Below are 12,004 nucleotides of genomic sequence, written 5' to 3' on the forward strand. Positions count from 1 at the left end.
GCCTTCCCTGTATGGAAAGGCGAGGAAATCGCTGCCCGGGGTTGATTTACCTTATGTAGGTTGTTTTCTTCGGGAGGTCGCTACATATTGATAAACGCCAACCATTGAAAACAAGGCAGCACAACAGAATGCCCACTACATAACGTTCGTTATTTGACAGGGGAAAGGGAAGGTCGTCGTTGCCTACAAGAAGTTTACTCTTATGAAAACTGATGGTAAATCTTCATACGAGAAACCCAAGACACAACAAGGTACACTCTGTGTAGCACACAGGAGAAAGAATAATGTGTGTATGCAGGGGTTTATGCCGTTGTTGAAATAAAAAGAAATAGATTCCCCAACGTTTTCAACGTCAGAACGTGTCGATGTAAACTTAAAATGAACTTTTGATTAAAAATGTATATGAATTGAAAAAAGGGTCCTCATAATCTTGAACACGGTTATCCAGCTCCAATTTTTTAAGAAAAAGGGGGGAAACTTCTGCCCTGTTCCAATTTTGCGCTGTGAGGCTAAGATCCATATCATCTGCTCAGTTGTAGTCTTAGGCCAATGACAAAAACTCTGATACTGGATCAGCCAAATCTTCGAGACGAAAAAGATCTGTTTACTTATTTTTCCAAGTTATGGCACCTCATATCATAATTAGTGCTTCACACTTTCAAAAATGGCTGCTAAATAAATGATGTTGTCAGCTTTTCTGCCGGTACACTATGCAGGTGTTTCTAATAACAAACAAAAAAGGTTTAAGCACAAGCCTTCGGTGTTGGAAGCATGGGAGATATCCTGAGAAAATTGCACGCGATTTTGGAAACAAAAAAATTATAGATTGCACCAAAATCCATATAAAGTTGTCATTTCTGTTCTCATCGAATCCAAGCCTCTGGATTTTTTGGTTTTTTGGTTTCGGCTGCTCTGCTTCCCCTTCTGACTTTTTTCTACTTTTGAACTTTACTCGAATGCTGTACCATTTCCGTTGAGGCACTTATAAAATAATTAGAAGTGCAATGTCGGACCTTTCTTCCCTCTTTTTATTTTCTTCCTTTTTACTCGTCCTTACTGATTTACATCATCTATTTCAATTCTCGACTAAATGTCTTTAAAATATTAACTCTCTTTGACTGCATATATTACGTTTCACTATGGCAACATCACATACAACATTTACATCTCACTTGTTCTCGAATAAGTTAAATTCTTCGCCGTAAATATTTGACCTTGCAAACTTCTGCTTCCACTTTAAACTTCGTACGATCTATAACTATGATTCTTGATTAGTTATATGCTCATTGTTCGCCAACAACCTTGTAAAGCTCGCCTTTGTAGTTTTAAAGAAAAAGGTTTGCGTAACCCGACGAATGAAAAAAAAAAAAAAGATGACCCAGGAACAAATGATCCGACATGTCTATTGACGGAGAGAATAAAATAGTGGATCGAAGGCCGATCGATCCCCCTCCGATTATTCAGCTTTTACCGACATACAATGACCCCGAGTAAGTTCAGCTTACTTTCACCCGCGCTCAATTGTCAGAATCGCACCGCAGAAAAAGAAATATGGCTCACATTATCAAAAGTGAACATTTTTTATACAGCGCCTATCTTTTTGTATATGCAACATTAATTGATGCCAAGGCCGGAACGGATTTACATATCATCAATGGCAACCAAACGACAGCGGGTGCATTGGTCCAATCTCTGCACAAATTGAAGGATGTTGATAATCGAGGTAACGTCTTAAAATAAACTCTAAACTTGCGCTTACAAAAACCTGTCACTTACAGTGATGCTTGCATAGATGGGGCATTCTTTGTTTTCCCGGATATTAGCGTTCGACTCGAAGGGTTCTACAAACTTAAGTTTACTTTATTCGAAATCGTGGGGTGCGTGGAGTGGCAGTAGGGAAATTTTCTTCCACTATGTAATAACCAATTGTTGCCTGACTTATCAGGTTAGATGTTCGTTGTTTGTGTTCCGTTTTATCAGACCCGTTTCAAGTTTATTCCCCCAAATGTAAGCTTCCGAAATTGTGTTTGTAGCACTTACATCGATGAATCATTGATATGGCTATTGTAGCGTTTCCTGGGATGTCAGGTATGTAGACATACTGTCAACTGTCTTACAGGATATAAATTCACAATGGCTGCAGAATCAACATTCTTGACAAGATCATTCTCGGATCAGGGTGTTCGTATACGTGTCAGAAAAGAGACTCGAGCATCCACCGTCATGTAAGAACTTTCTTTTTTTTCAGATGACTTTTCTTTTTTGCTTGTACAACCATGGCTTACATGGCATACAATGTCATTTATTCCTGTTTTGGAACAGGAAACGGAGAAAGACATTGCAAGGAGAGGAACAGGATTCTGATGATTCGGCGGGAAATACTGATCGACAAAACCCGCCTTTGGAGAATTATCGTGAGAACGCCATGGGTGTATTATTGCCTTCTACGAAAGACTTGCTTACTTCATCCCAAAGGGTTGATTCACATTTATGGAATAATAATTCACCCTCTCCGCCACCGCCACCCGCAGCTTACCGCCAGTCCAAATCGTTTCAGAATCTAGTTCTGCCACCACCTAAAGACCTTTTAGCCGATATTCATCGGCCGACGCATACAATGTCGATGCAAAATTTGCTTTCGGACAAACCTGACAATGATTTGCCTGAACCTTACGGACATACAAGCTATCCAGCTCGACCTTCTGTTGGAACCGATTATGATCCGTGCCAGCCGTCTTTCCAGCGGACCCTGGTCCCACCTTACTGCTCTGCATCCGGTGTTCAAATATCCGAAGCTCCCAGCTACGGAGTTCAGCCACCTTTAATGTCATCACGAAACCCACGCCATGCAGCAACCTTCGGATATTATGTTCCTCATTCGTCATACTATCAACAAGACACTCAAAACCCTCATACGCAGCACTGTATTAATGACGATAACCATGCTTCATGATGGAAGGCCCATTTATCTAACTAACACCAGCCCAGCAAGTTTTATTTTACATCGCGAACTATGCTCCAAATAATGAAATCCTCAACGTATAATCTCCAACGATATCAGCGTGGCTGTAGTTATATTTCTAATTCACTATGTTTATGAATTTCATCTATTGCTGTACAATTACTATGTGACACATATGCAAACACCAATTTACACGGCGCACCGAAGACTAGGGATGAGCTAGCTTAAAAAGAAATGAAAAATTGCTTGCAACACGAACGTGCGTTGTGCGCCCCCAAAAGCGTCCTTTCACAAAAGATTAAAGCATAGAAAATACAATATCGCTGTTTGAAATGTGCGGAGAAAAGCTTCCAGATCCTGGGTTCATTACGGGACAAATGCACCATCTGTATGACCACATGACGGAGTCTGCAAATAAGTATGCACCCGTGTTTCCATTTTCTGTTTAAGCAAGGATGCATGTCGAGTACAAAAACGTTGGAACTAATTTGGTATTGTTTATTACGAACTTCTTGCCTTCTTAGAAGTAGAATTCAGAGTGGAATCCTCATAGAAGAAAGGCGGCTATTATAACGTCTCTCTTCGTGCATTCAAATAGGAAAAACTTATAAAAAACAGAAAGGGGCAAAAGTTGATTTGATTCCGTTCCCCTCGGACAACAGTATGCTTATCTTTATATGCGGAAAGAAAAGGTGCCATAAAACAGAGACATTGATACTGTAACCAAAATTTGGACAGATCGAGGTATCCAGTTACTCTATCCAGCTCCATCACTTTGCTTGGGCTTTTCCGTGTTGTAATATGGGTTCAAGTTAGCACCTGCTTTATTTGTATGAAATGGAAATCGAATTATTGGTAGTTGTATTCATGCTTTGGACTTACTTTTCTTCATACACATAACTGTTAAATGCCTCCTCATATGCTCCATGAAGTTTATCTAATCTTACCGTGGATTAAGCAAAAGGCACCTAAAACAATAAGGACCAACATTTCGGCTGAAAGTACTTACTGACCTTGACCTTGATGCCATAATCGATATATCGATTTCCATGGATTGAGTATTGGTAGATAATCGATTAGCCAAAAAAAAAGTTCGAGTGGAACATCAGACCGTCGGTCGCAAATAATCCAAATAAGGCAGCGCCGAGGAACCGTTTCCCAGAAACCCGGTCTCTGTCACCATTGATAAGATTTGAAAAATTGTAGCCAAACCAGGTCCCCGCTTCGCTGTGTTTGGAAAACCAGATTCATGTGCCAATTCTCTCAACAAACTTAAAGTATGCTTCCGAAACTTTTATATTCTGCTACTTATCAGCAGTTGCAAGTGGCTTCTTCTTGAAAAAGCAGCATTTTACCGAGCATGAGATAAACAGCTAAAAGAGAATGATAAAGATGTGTGGCAGAAGTAAAGAAACCCATATGAATATTTTCATATTTACACTATTGGCAAATCATTTTGCGATATTTGCCACCTCACAGGAGCTGGAAGAGTCTTTGTTCAAGGCTTGTTTTTGGAGAGAAAGCTTAATTGAAGGACATCCTATCCTTGCTCTTTTCATACTTGATTCTTGTTGCTGGAGCAATCATAGGAGAGCCACAGGTACGAAAAACAAATTGGGCGGATACTCTGCAATTGGATGAAGACGCTCGCTAGCATTTACCGAATTCTAGCGGTTAACTTTGTGGGTTTCAATGAATGGGTTCATAGCCTTCATTTTCGTAGGGGTGGGGGGGTTGGGCACCGCCATGAATAATCGGTCCTGAAAATTCACTTACCAAAAGAGCTGAGATTACTCGTCATTGTAATCAACGATCTACGATCTTCCTTGGTAAACGCTGAGGATTTTTTGTCTTCGCTTTTTATGTATACAACGGCACTAGCTTGTTTTATTTCAAAAAGCTAAGTTCTGCATTTTTCGTAACGGCCTAGCAATCAGAGCTCCTGAATTCAGGAGCATCCATATATATATATAGCTGCATGCGCAAGCTGATCTGCCAGAAACGGTTTATGGAAGCCCATATCGCCACTGAGATTTTTTAATAGGGAATGTCGGTTTGCTGGGACATGCTGAGAAAGGAATACATAGCCATTCATTGTATTATCTCACTTTGAGCTACCGATTAACACATTTTCCACTTGGGGCGATCCTCTTCAGGAGAACAAGTAAGATCCCAAAAAGACTCACATCTTTCATTGCTGAGAGTGGATAAATTTGAATTCCCGGGCAAATTTTTCCCTAATCAGAACGAATTAGAATTTTCGCAACCAGCGATTTCCTTCTTTCCACGGATGCAGTGGAGCGGAAAATCAAACTATTACACTCAGCTGTTTTGCGAGAGGTTTGTTTTCAGACATTCTATCAGCGGATTGGGTTTACTTTTTGTTTAATGGCTTTTGATTGGATCATACCGGTTACCATCACGGACAGATCTCTGAGAACAAAACTGCCTATTGCTATGAAATTAATCGTTTATACAGTTGCTATAAAGTATCCTCATTTACTTTGACATGAGTAGCACGTATTGAGCGAATTTCATTGAATATGCTGCATTTGTTGGGTGACAAAATTGTAGAAGGAAGGCAGAATGACGACATCTTCACGACTTTTTCAAAAGAGAAACAGTCCTTTCTGTGTTCCAAATTTTTGGAACGCCGTTGTTGCTTGAGGAAAAAACCGGCAGCTCGCTATTTTTTTTCCCACCTCTTTTGAAAAACCTTTTGGCTAGATTTGGCAACTCCTCTTTTCCGAAAATATCCAAAAATGAACGAGCTAAAGAACGAAAAGCCTTATGAGGACGATGTCAACTCTGGGGATGACTCAGACAATGAGAAACCTAATCGACGATCAGGAAGACGCAAGATCAAGATTGAGTACATCGAAGACAAAAACCGTCGCCATATCACCTTCTCCAAGCGAAAAGCTGGGATTATGAAAAAGGCAAGACATACCTGATAAGACAAAAAAGAAAAAATCTCCAGGGGTGTTCAAGGAAACAGCAAGTCATATTAATGTCTTTATTTGGGCATGCATAGGCTTATGAACTCAGTACATTGACAGGCACCCAAGTCTTGTTGCTGGTAGTTTCGGAGACCGGTCTTGTCTATACCTTCACCACTGTGAAACTGCAACCCATCGTTACCAAACCTGAGGGCAAAAATCTGATTCAACAATGCTTGAATTCTCCAGATCCCGTGCCAGAATCGTCAACGGTAACTATTTGCACTTTGTTGATGAATGCCATGGCGCAACGACAAGTTACTAACATCAAACGATCGCTTCAAGAGTGCTGATGCACCCTATAATAATATGGAGGACAAAAAAGTGCCCTATGACAATAACATAAACGTAAGTTCGGTTCCCCACACCCACATCGAGACACGAAAACTATGCGAACAGCAGTTGACATGATTGAAATATTAGGTGGAGCCGGTCAGCCCCTCTCCAGTTGCTGGCAATCAAGCTTATCCAGCCCATCATCAAGCTACAGCCAGTCATTATCCGCCACATCATCAAGCTGCGCCGCAAAGACAAATGCCTGGTGCAAATAACGGATATCATCCTGGCTATATGAATCAGCACTATTCTCAACAACAACAGCAACAACAGCAGCAGCCACAACAGCAGCAGCAGCAACAGCAGCAACAGCAAGCGCAACAATCACAGCAACAGCCTTCAGCTCCTCAGCCCTATGGCCAGATGCCTCCCCCTTCGTCTTTCTATGGCAACCATCCTGCACAACAAGCCCCCCATCACTATATTCCACCACCTCAGCATCCTGTAGGATATTGGCCCAACCCTCCCAGTTCCGGTCAACCAGGAAGATCCGATCCCAATGATAAGCGACGAGAAAGCCTTCTCTACAAAAAATAAGCTATTTCATTCATGTCCTTTGTTATTGTCTGTTCAATGTGTATGCTACTTTCCATTTCGATCCGTTTCTCTAGCTAGTTTCTCCACTTCTGCAACTCACATTGCAGTTACAAAATAAAAGAAAAATCAGTTTACTTGTGCTACATTTATACATTGGACAGGCCACATGATATTCTAGATTTTATAAATGAATAACAAAACAAATAGTGATAACACAACGGTATTCTATCTACACAACTGGTATAAAATAATAACAAGAATCGTAAGGGGAAAAATATGGAAGAGAGGAGGGTGAGAGACGTAAAAAATGCAACGCAGGAAGAACAATGTAAGATGAATGCAAGGAGCATTGGATTCCGTTAGAATAGCACAAAATGGAAGAATAGCATCCAGCTGACAGCTGCCAGTGAAAGATACAGTGTTGCGTAAAAATAATTGGATTTTAGTTTGACGAGCGTAGGCGCCGCGTTTTGGGTCTTGTCTTTGTTGATACGCGCTGCGAGACTTGCCGACCGATCCAATATGTCGTTATACATGCTGTGATCAAGGATACTAAGCACCACACCAGCCAAGACGGAAAGTGATGCGATAGCAATAAAGAAAAGCACCACGCCGCTGTAACCCTTATTGCGATCTGCATCTTGCAACAAGCCTGTGGTGATATCGAAAATAGCGCTGCCAATGTTGGTTCCCGATTTGATGAGCCCCATGCCCGTGCCTACCAGTGATAAAGGCAAGATGACAGGTACCGATGACACAAGACCAACTGGTCCCAACGACAAGCTCACGCTAAAAATCAGCATTCCCAAGATAGGATGTATGTTGGTAAATTCCAGAAGCAACATTGCGATCAAAAGAGACATGCCGCTGCCGATCACTATTAACAAATTGTGAGGTGAGAAAGACGAAGCACAGACACTCCTTTTTTTTCGGAAAACTCACTCATCCATGTTCGTTTGCCATAACGATCGACGCACATTCCTAAAATAGGCATCAGGGCCACAGGTAATACTTGAGCTACACTGGCTGTAGCGGCAGCATGCGCATCGTCAAATCCGAAACGGAATTTAACAAATTCACTATGGCAGCAAATTAATTTCGAAGCTTATTTATATGAGCAACCAAATGAAGCTTCTTACCTGTTGATATGGAGAAAACATCCCCAAGCTCCGCCCAAAAGGAATTCCATACTGGCAATAAGCCAGTACGAGTGAGGTAAAAACAGTAATTTGGACCAACTGAACGATTTCTTTCGCTTGATGACTTCAACGCGCTTCTGGCAATCGACGGATGGGTTGGATACTCTGCGTAACAATATGATATATACAAGATTCACCACCAGGGAGAAAACGCAAAGCATAGCAGAAAACTACACGAGTATAAGACATTATCGATTAGTAAAAGAATGCAATTCAACTTTGAATAGACAATTGGTACCCACCCAGAATCCGTAGCCATACCAACCAGTCCAACGGGCAATTGGGACAACCGTTGCTTGAGCTAGAAATGACGCCTATAATCGAAAGCAAAGATTTGTTTGATATTGACCTCATTGAATCCTGACGTGTACTGCTTACCAATCGGCTCACGGTCAACATAAGAGCCACAACAGCTGCCAAACTACGGCCGCGGAACCATTGGCTGAGAATAGTTTCCTGCACAATCACTACAGTACCGCTGCCAATGCCGTACAGCACGCGTCCAATGATCATCATGGGTAAATTTTTTGACGAAATAGACAGGGCGACAAGAATATTCCCTGATGCCACCAGAACCGTCGTAAGAATCGAGCCCGGAATCGTACCAAAAGCGTCAATGAAAATGCCACCCAAAACAGGCAGGATGGTATTCACTACAGATACACTCGATTGGATTACACCATATTGTGAGTTGCTGATATCAAATTCTTTCTTTAATATGTTCTTCGTGGCGCCTAGCGTGTGGGCGGCAAAGTGACTGCCAACTATGAGCAATAATAATATCATGGATCAACACGCTTATAAGGAATAAATGGCAGAATGTGGATGCGGCACCCACCTGCTAAAAACAGTGCACAGGACAAAGCCACAGCTTTATATTCCCAGGGTTCGTCAGCCAAGTGACAGTAATCATCATCAGTAGTCGGTATGTTGCACCTTTGTGGCCGCATTTGCGTTGAACAGCATCCTTTGCCTGATGCGCAACAGGACTTCTTGGTTGCACAACAACCGGATCCGTTGTTTGTTGACGGTAAAAGCGGCTGACGTTCTTCGTCCAGCGATGACATGCGTAATAATTAGAGGATAATCAGCACTATTATAGGAAATAGAACCAGTAACGATGTAAAGGATATTAAAAAAATAAAAAAAGGGAAGGAAGGCGGAATAAAAAAAGGTGCGGTCAACCAGGGTTTGTCCAACATTGGATTGAACGCGGACTGGTGCCCTATCAGATTCTTTTGGTGGAAAAAAAAAAAGTGACTTCTTATGCTTACTTGCAGTGCACAATATTAAATACGGCACTAACGCAGCTAACTTCTAGATACGTTGCATTGTATGCTACATTGCACTTCACTACTTGTGGTCCTTCTTCGCTTCATTTATATTCTTAGTGCCATTTTGCAAATCCCTGCCAGCAAATAGAATAGCTGGTGAATGATGTCATGTGGATATTGGTTCAATCTGATAACTCAATTCCGAACAATCTCCGTAGTTGCCAAATCGGTCTATTTCATCTTCGATTCTCACGTTTCATTAGTTGGACAAAACGATGTTTCGATAATGATACATGTACAATTCTGTTCTTCATCCCATGTTGTAAGCTTTTTTGTAACTTGAATTAGTGATTTATTGATTGAAGGGTCAAGAAAAATACTCTGCCACTGATCACTTGGCCAACGATTATGTGATCATCGGATTAATCTGATGATTTTTCATCCGCACCCGTCATGATGTCGACGTAGTTTTTCTGATCCTGTAACATAGCATGGAAGACCCGATATCGTCTTTCGTTCATAGCAATGACTTCCTTATCAGTAGTCGGTTCCACTTCGCGTCCTGCGCGACCCATGCGCACCATGACTTCCCAGAGATTATCACAAACACCGGAAGCTTTAGCACCCAACAATGCTGCACCTATCACTACCGCACCATCGATACACTCGGGTAGCACTACGCGACAACGAGTAATATCAGCGTGTAAGCGCACAAAAACAGGGTTTTTGCAGAGCCCTCCAGATAAACAAAGGGTGTCGATCGTATAACCTCGCTCATTTAGACATTCAATGATGTGCCTTGTTTGACATGAAATAGCTTGAAGTGTAGCGAGATATTTAGTTGCTAGATCGTCGATACTTGAATCCAAGGATAAACCGACAATCATTCCTTTTAGACCAGGGTCAGCAAGTGGAGACCGGTTTCCATGGAAATCAGGGTAGATGTGCATTTGACGAGTAAGATCTTCCAGGTGTTTGAATTGATGCGATTGCTGCATCAACTCCAGATGTCTGTTGAGATACGCATAGATGTTCATATTCTCGGCGTCGGCTAATCGTTGGGCTTCTTCAAGAGCAGGATGCGTTTTCAAAACGTGATCGATTAGTTGACCCGTCGAAGATTGACCGCCTTCAGCGCACCACATGTCAGGAATCATAACAGACCGATACGGGCCCCACACTCCGGGTACAAAGATGGGATCGGGCGACATCGCAATATGGCAACTCGAAGTACCGCAAATGATGGCAAGACGATTTGAACCCAACTTTGACAAACTGGACCTTTCCAGCAAAGCGTCGCGTTCCACGGGTGATGGTGTTGCACCCAAGGTTGCAATAGCTCCAGCATATGCATCGATGACTGCCGATCCCACTGGCAATCCCTCCGGCAATCCGAGCTGTGCTGCAGCTTCAGCTGTCAATTTGCCGATACAATCCCCTGCCATGGGAAGATTATCCACATCAGTCCCGCCGAGTCGTTGCTGTTCGTCGTTGATCAAGCACTCCAGACCAATGGCTTTGAAGTAGGATTCATCCCAGCCTTTACCAACGCCTTTGGGCAAGTAAGAGCATTTACATGTGAGTGAGCATGTCGATCGTGCAAAACTGCCGGTCGCACGGTGAGTTAGGTAGTCCGGAAGATCAAAAAGGTATCCAATGGCATCCCATTTCGCAGGTGGCATATTCTCCTTCAACCAAAGAATCTTTGGAATCTCCATTTCCAAGCTAATGGTGTTACCGACGTAACGGAGAACATCGTGTTGAGTTGCATTGATGCGGTTCGCTTGATCAAGTGCACGGTGATCTGCCCAAAGGATAATGTTGAGGTTATGGTCGTCGTATCCGGATACCTGATCGACCGACAATGGAGCGCCACTTTTATCCAACACGACGAGCGAGCAAGTAGCGTCAAACCCAAGACCTTTCACCTGCTCGGGAGCGATTTTTGCTTGGGCCATTGCTTCTCGTACAGTTTTACAAATGCTTTCCCATATATTGTTTGCGGATTGCTCAAAAATATCATGCTTGGGGTTGTATGTCATGATAGGTTCAACAGCTAAAGCAACCAAGGATCCCTCTGCGTCTATTACAGCGGCTCGTGCTGAACTATAGGGACGTTCAATTGAGCTCATGTTATCTGGCAATAATGAAATAATTGTATATATACCCTGTACCAACATCAACACCTAGATAATATGAATTCATGATAACTCTGAACAATAATGATAACACGTCCAACCGTACAGAACCGGGACGAGAAAGATGAGAAAGAAAGCTGGAGCAAGCTGCCCCACTCCGCGATTTTGTTTCAGACAATTTTGAAGAGTGAATCGCGTTTCCATTACAGGAGTTCTATACGGAGTATGAAAAGTGGTTTCCGAATTGCCTGGACAAGCGTTTGTTACAGAGACTGAGCTCTATTGACCTGAGAGTACCCATAGTTAAGATAGGCAGATCAGTCTGATGGGAATAAATAACTTGGAAATCCATGTCATGTCATCACCTCGAATACCTGTTGGTACGTCTTCCTCGCCTTTGTCGTCCTCTCTTTTTCAAAGGCGCGAAACATCGCCCGCAAACATGTAAGAACCGGGGCTTTTTAGGTCTAACGATTTGCTAGCTGGCAAGACTTTTGCAATAGTATATAAAATAATCACAGTAAAGTACAAACTCGACTGACGCCACCACAAGATTCGC

At 42.3% G+C, this 12,004-nt stretch overlaps 4 protein-coding genes across 4 annotated transcripts; 2 read left to right on the forward strand and 2 right to left on the reverse strand.

The window, feature by feature from the left end:
• The first annotated feature begins 883 nt into the window (after positions 1-883).
• BYT42DRAFT_552418 (velvet factor-domain-containing protein) lies at positions 884-3,301 on the forward strand. Its single transcript, XM_051566373.1, has 9 exons — positions 884-1,201; positions 1,276-1,337; positions 1,427-1,490; positions 1,572-1,723; positions 1,793-1,877; positions 1,946-2,007; positions 2,071-2,088; positions 2,144-2,225; positions 2,323-3,301. The coding sequence occupies exons 1-9, from the start codon at positions 1,140-1,142 to the stop codon at positions 2,951-2,953; spliced, it is 1,218 nt and encodes a 405-aa protein (XP_051428375.1). The 5' UTR covers positions 884-1,139; the 3' UTR covers positions 2,954-3,301.
• A 2,138-nt stretch (positions 3,302-5,439) lies between these two features.
• Positions 5,440-6,989, forward strand: BYT42DRAFT_20902 (uncharacterized protein). Its single transcript, XM_051562552.1, has 4 exons — positions 5,440-5,901; positions 5,997-6,173; positions 6,247-6,309; positions 6,385-6,989. Exons 1-4 carry the CDS (start codon positions 5,725-5,727, stop codon positions 6,832-6,834), a joined length of 867 nt encoding a protein of 288 aa, XP_051428376.1. The 5' UTR covers positions 5,440-5,724; the 3' UTR covers positions 6,835-6,989.
• On the reverse strand, positions 6,968-9,222 carry BYT42DRAFT_552432 (major facilitator superfamily domain-containing protein). Its single transcript, XM_051566374.1, has 6 exons — positions 8,872-9,222; positions 8,412-8,797; positions 8,276-8,347; positions 7,974-8,203; positions 7,777-7,913; positions 6,968-7,711 (listed from the first exon to the last, which is right to left on the reverse strand). The coding sequence occupies exons 1-6, from the start codon at positions 9,098-9,100 to the stop codon at positions 7,194-7,196; spliced, it is 1,572 nt and encodes a 523-aa protein (XP_051428377.1). The 5' UTR covers positions 9,101-9,222; the 3' UTR covers positions 6,968-7,193.
• Positions 9,223-9,557: 335 nt separating this feature from the next.
• On the reverse strand, positions 9,558-11,582 carry BYT42DRAFT_507640 (uncharacterized protein). Its single transcript, XM_051565115.1, has 2 exons — positions 11,475-11,582; positions 9,558-11,413 (listed from the first exon to the last, which is right to left on the reverse strand). The coding sequence occupies exons 1-2, from the start codon at positions 11,510-11,512 to the stop codon at positions 9,730-9,732; spliced, it is 1,722 nt and encodes a 573-aa protein (XP_051428378.1). The 5' UTR covers positions 11,513-11,582; the 3' UTR covers positions 9,558-9,729.
• Positions 11,583-12,004: the final 422 nt, after the last annotated feature.

This window comes from Radiomyces spectabilis (genome assembly GCF_025331425.1).
Source record: "Radiomyces spectabilis strain NRRL 2753 chromosome Unknown BYT42scaffold_1, whole genome shotgun sequence".
NCBI lineage: Eukaryota > Fungi > Mucoromycota > Mucoromycetes > Mucorales > Radiomycetaceae > Radiomyces > Radiomyces spectabilis.

Coding starts and splice junctions, on each gene's coding strand:
- BYT42DRAFT_507640 (XM_051565115.1), bottom strand. CDS start 11,512: ATGAATTCATATTATCTAGGTGTTGATGTTGGTACAGG. Junction 11,414..11,474: donor GGTGTTGATGTTGGTACAGG/GTATATATACAA, acceptor ACGTCCCTATAG/TTCAGCACGAGCCGCTGTAA.
- BYT42DRAFT_20902 (XM_051562552.1), top strand. CDS start 5,725: ATGAACGAGCTAAAGAACGAAAAGCCTTATGAGGACGATGTCAACTCT. Junction 5,902..5,996: donor AAGCTGGGATTATGAAAAAG/GCAAGACATACC, acceptor GGGCATGCATAG/GCTTATGAACTCAGTACATT. Junction 6,310..6,384: donor CCTATGACAATAACATAAAC/GTAAGTTCGGTT, acceptor TTGAAATATTAG/GTGGAGCCGGTCAGCCCCTC.
- BYT42DRAFT_552418 (XM_051566373.1), top strand. CDS start 1,140: ATGGCAACATCACATACAACATTTACATCTCACTTGTTCTCGAATAAG. Junction 1,491..1,571: donor CCGACATACAATGACCCCGA/GTAAGTTCAGCT, acceptor CATTATCAAAAG/TGAACATTTTTTATACAGCG. Junction 2,226..2,322: donor ACTCGAGCATCCACCGTCAT/GTAAGAACTTTC, acceptor GTTTTGGAACAG/GAAACGGAGAAAGACATTGC.
- BYT42DRAFT_552432 (XM_051566374.1), bottom strand. CDS start 9,100: ATGTCATCGCTGGACGAAGAACGTCAGCCGCTTTTACCGTCAACAAAC. Junction 8,798..8,871: donor CTGTGCACTGTTTTTAGCAG/GTGGGTGCCGCA, acceptor TATTGCTCATAG/TTGGCAGTCACTTTGCCGCC. Junction 7,712..7,776: donor TGGCAAACGAACATGGATGA/GTGAGTTTTCCG, acceptor ATTTGTTAATAG/TGATCGGCAGCGGCATGTCT.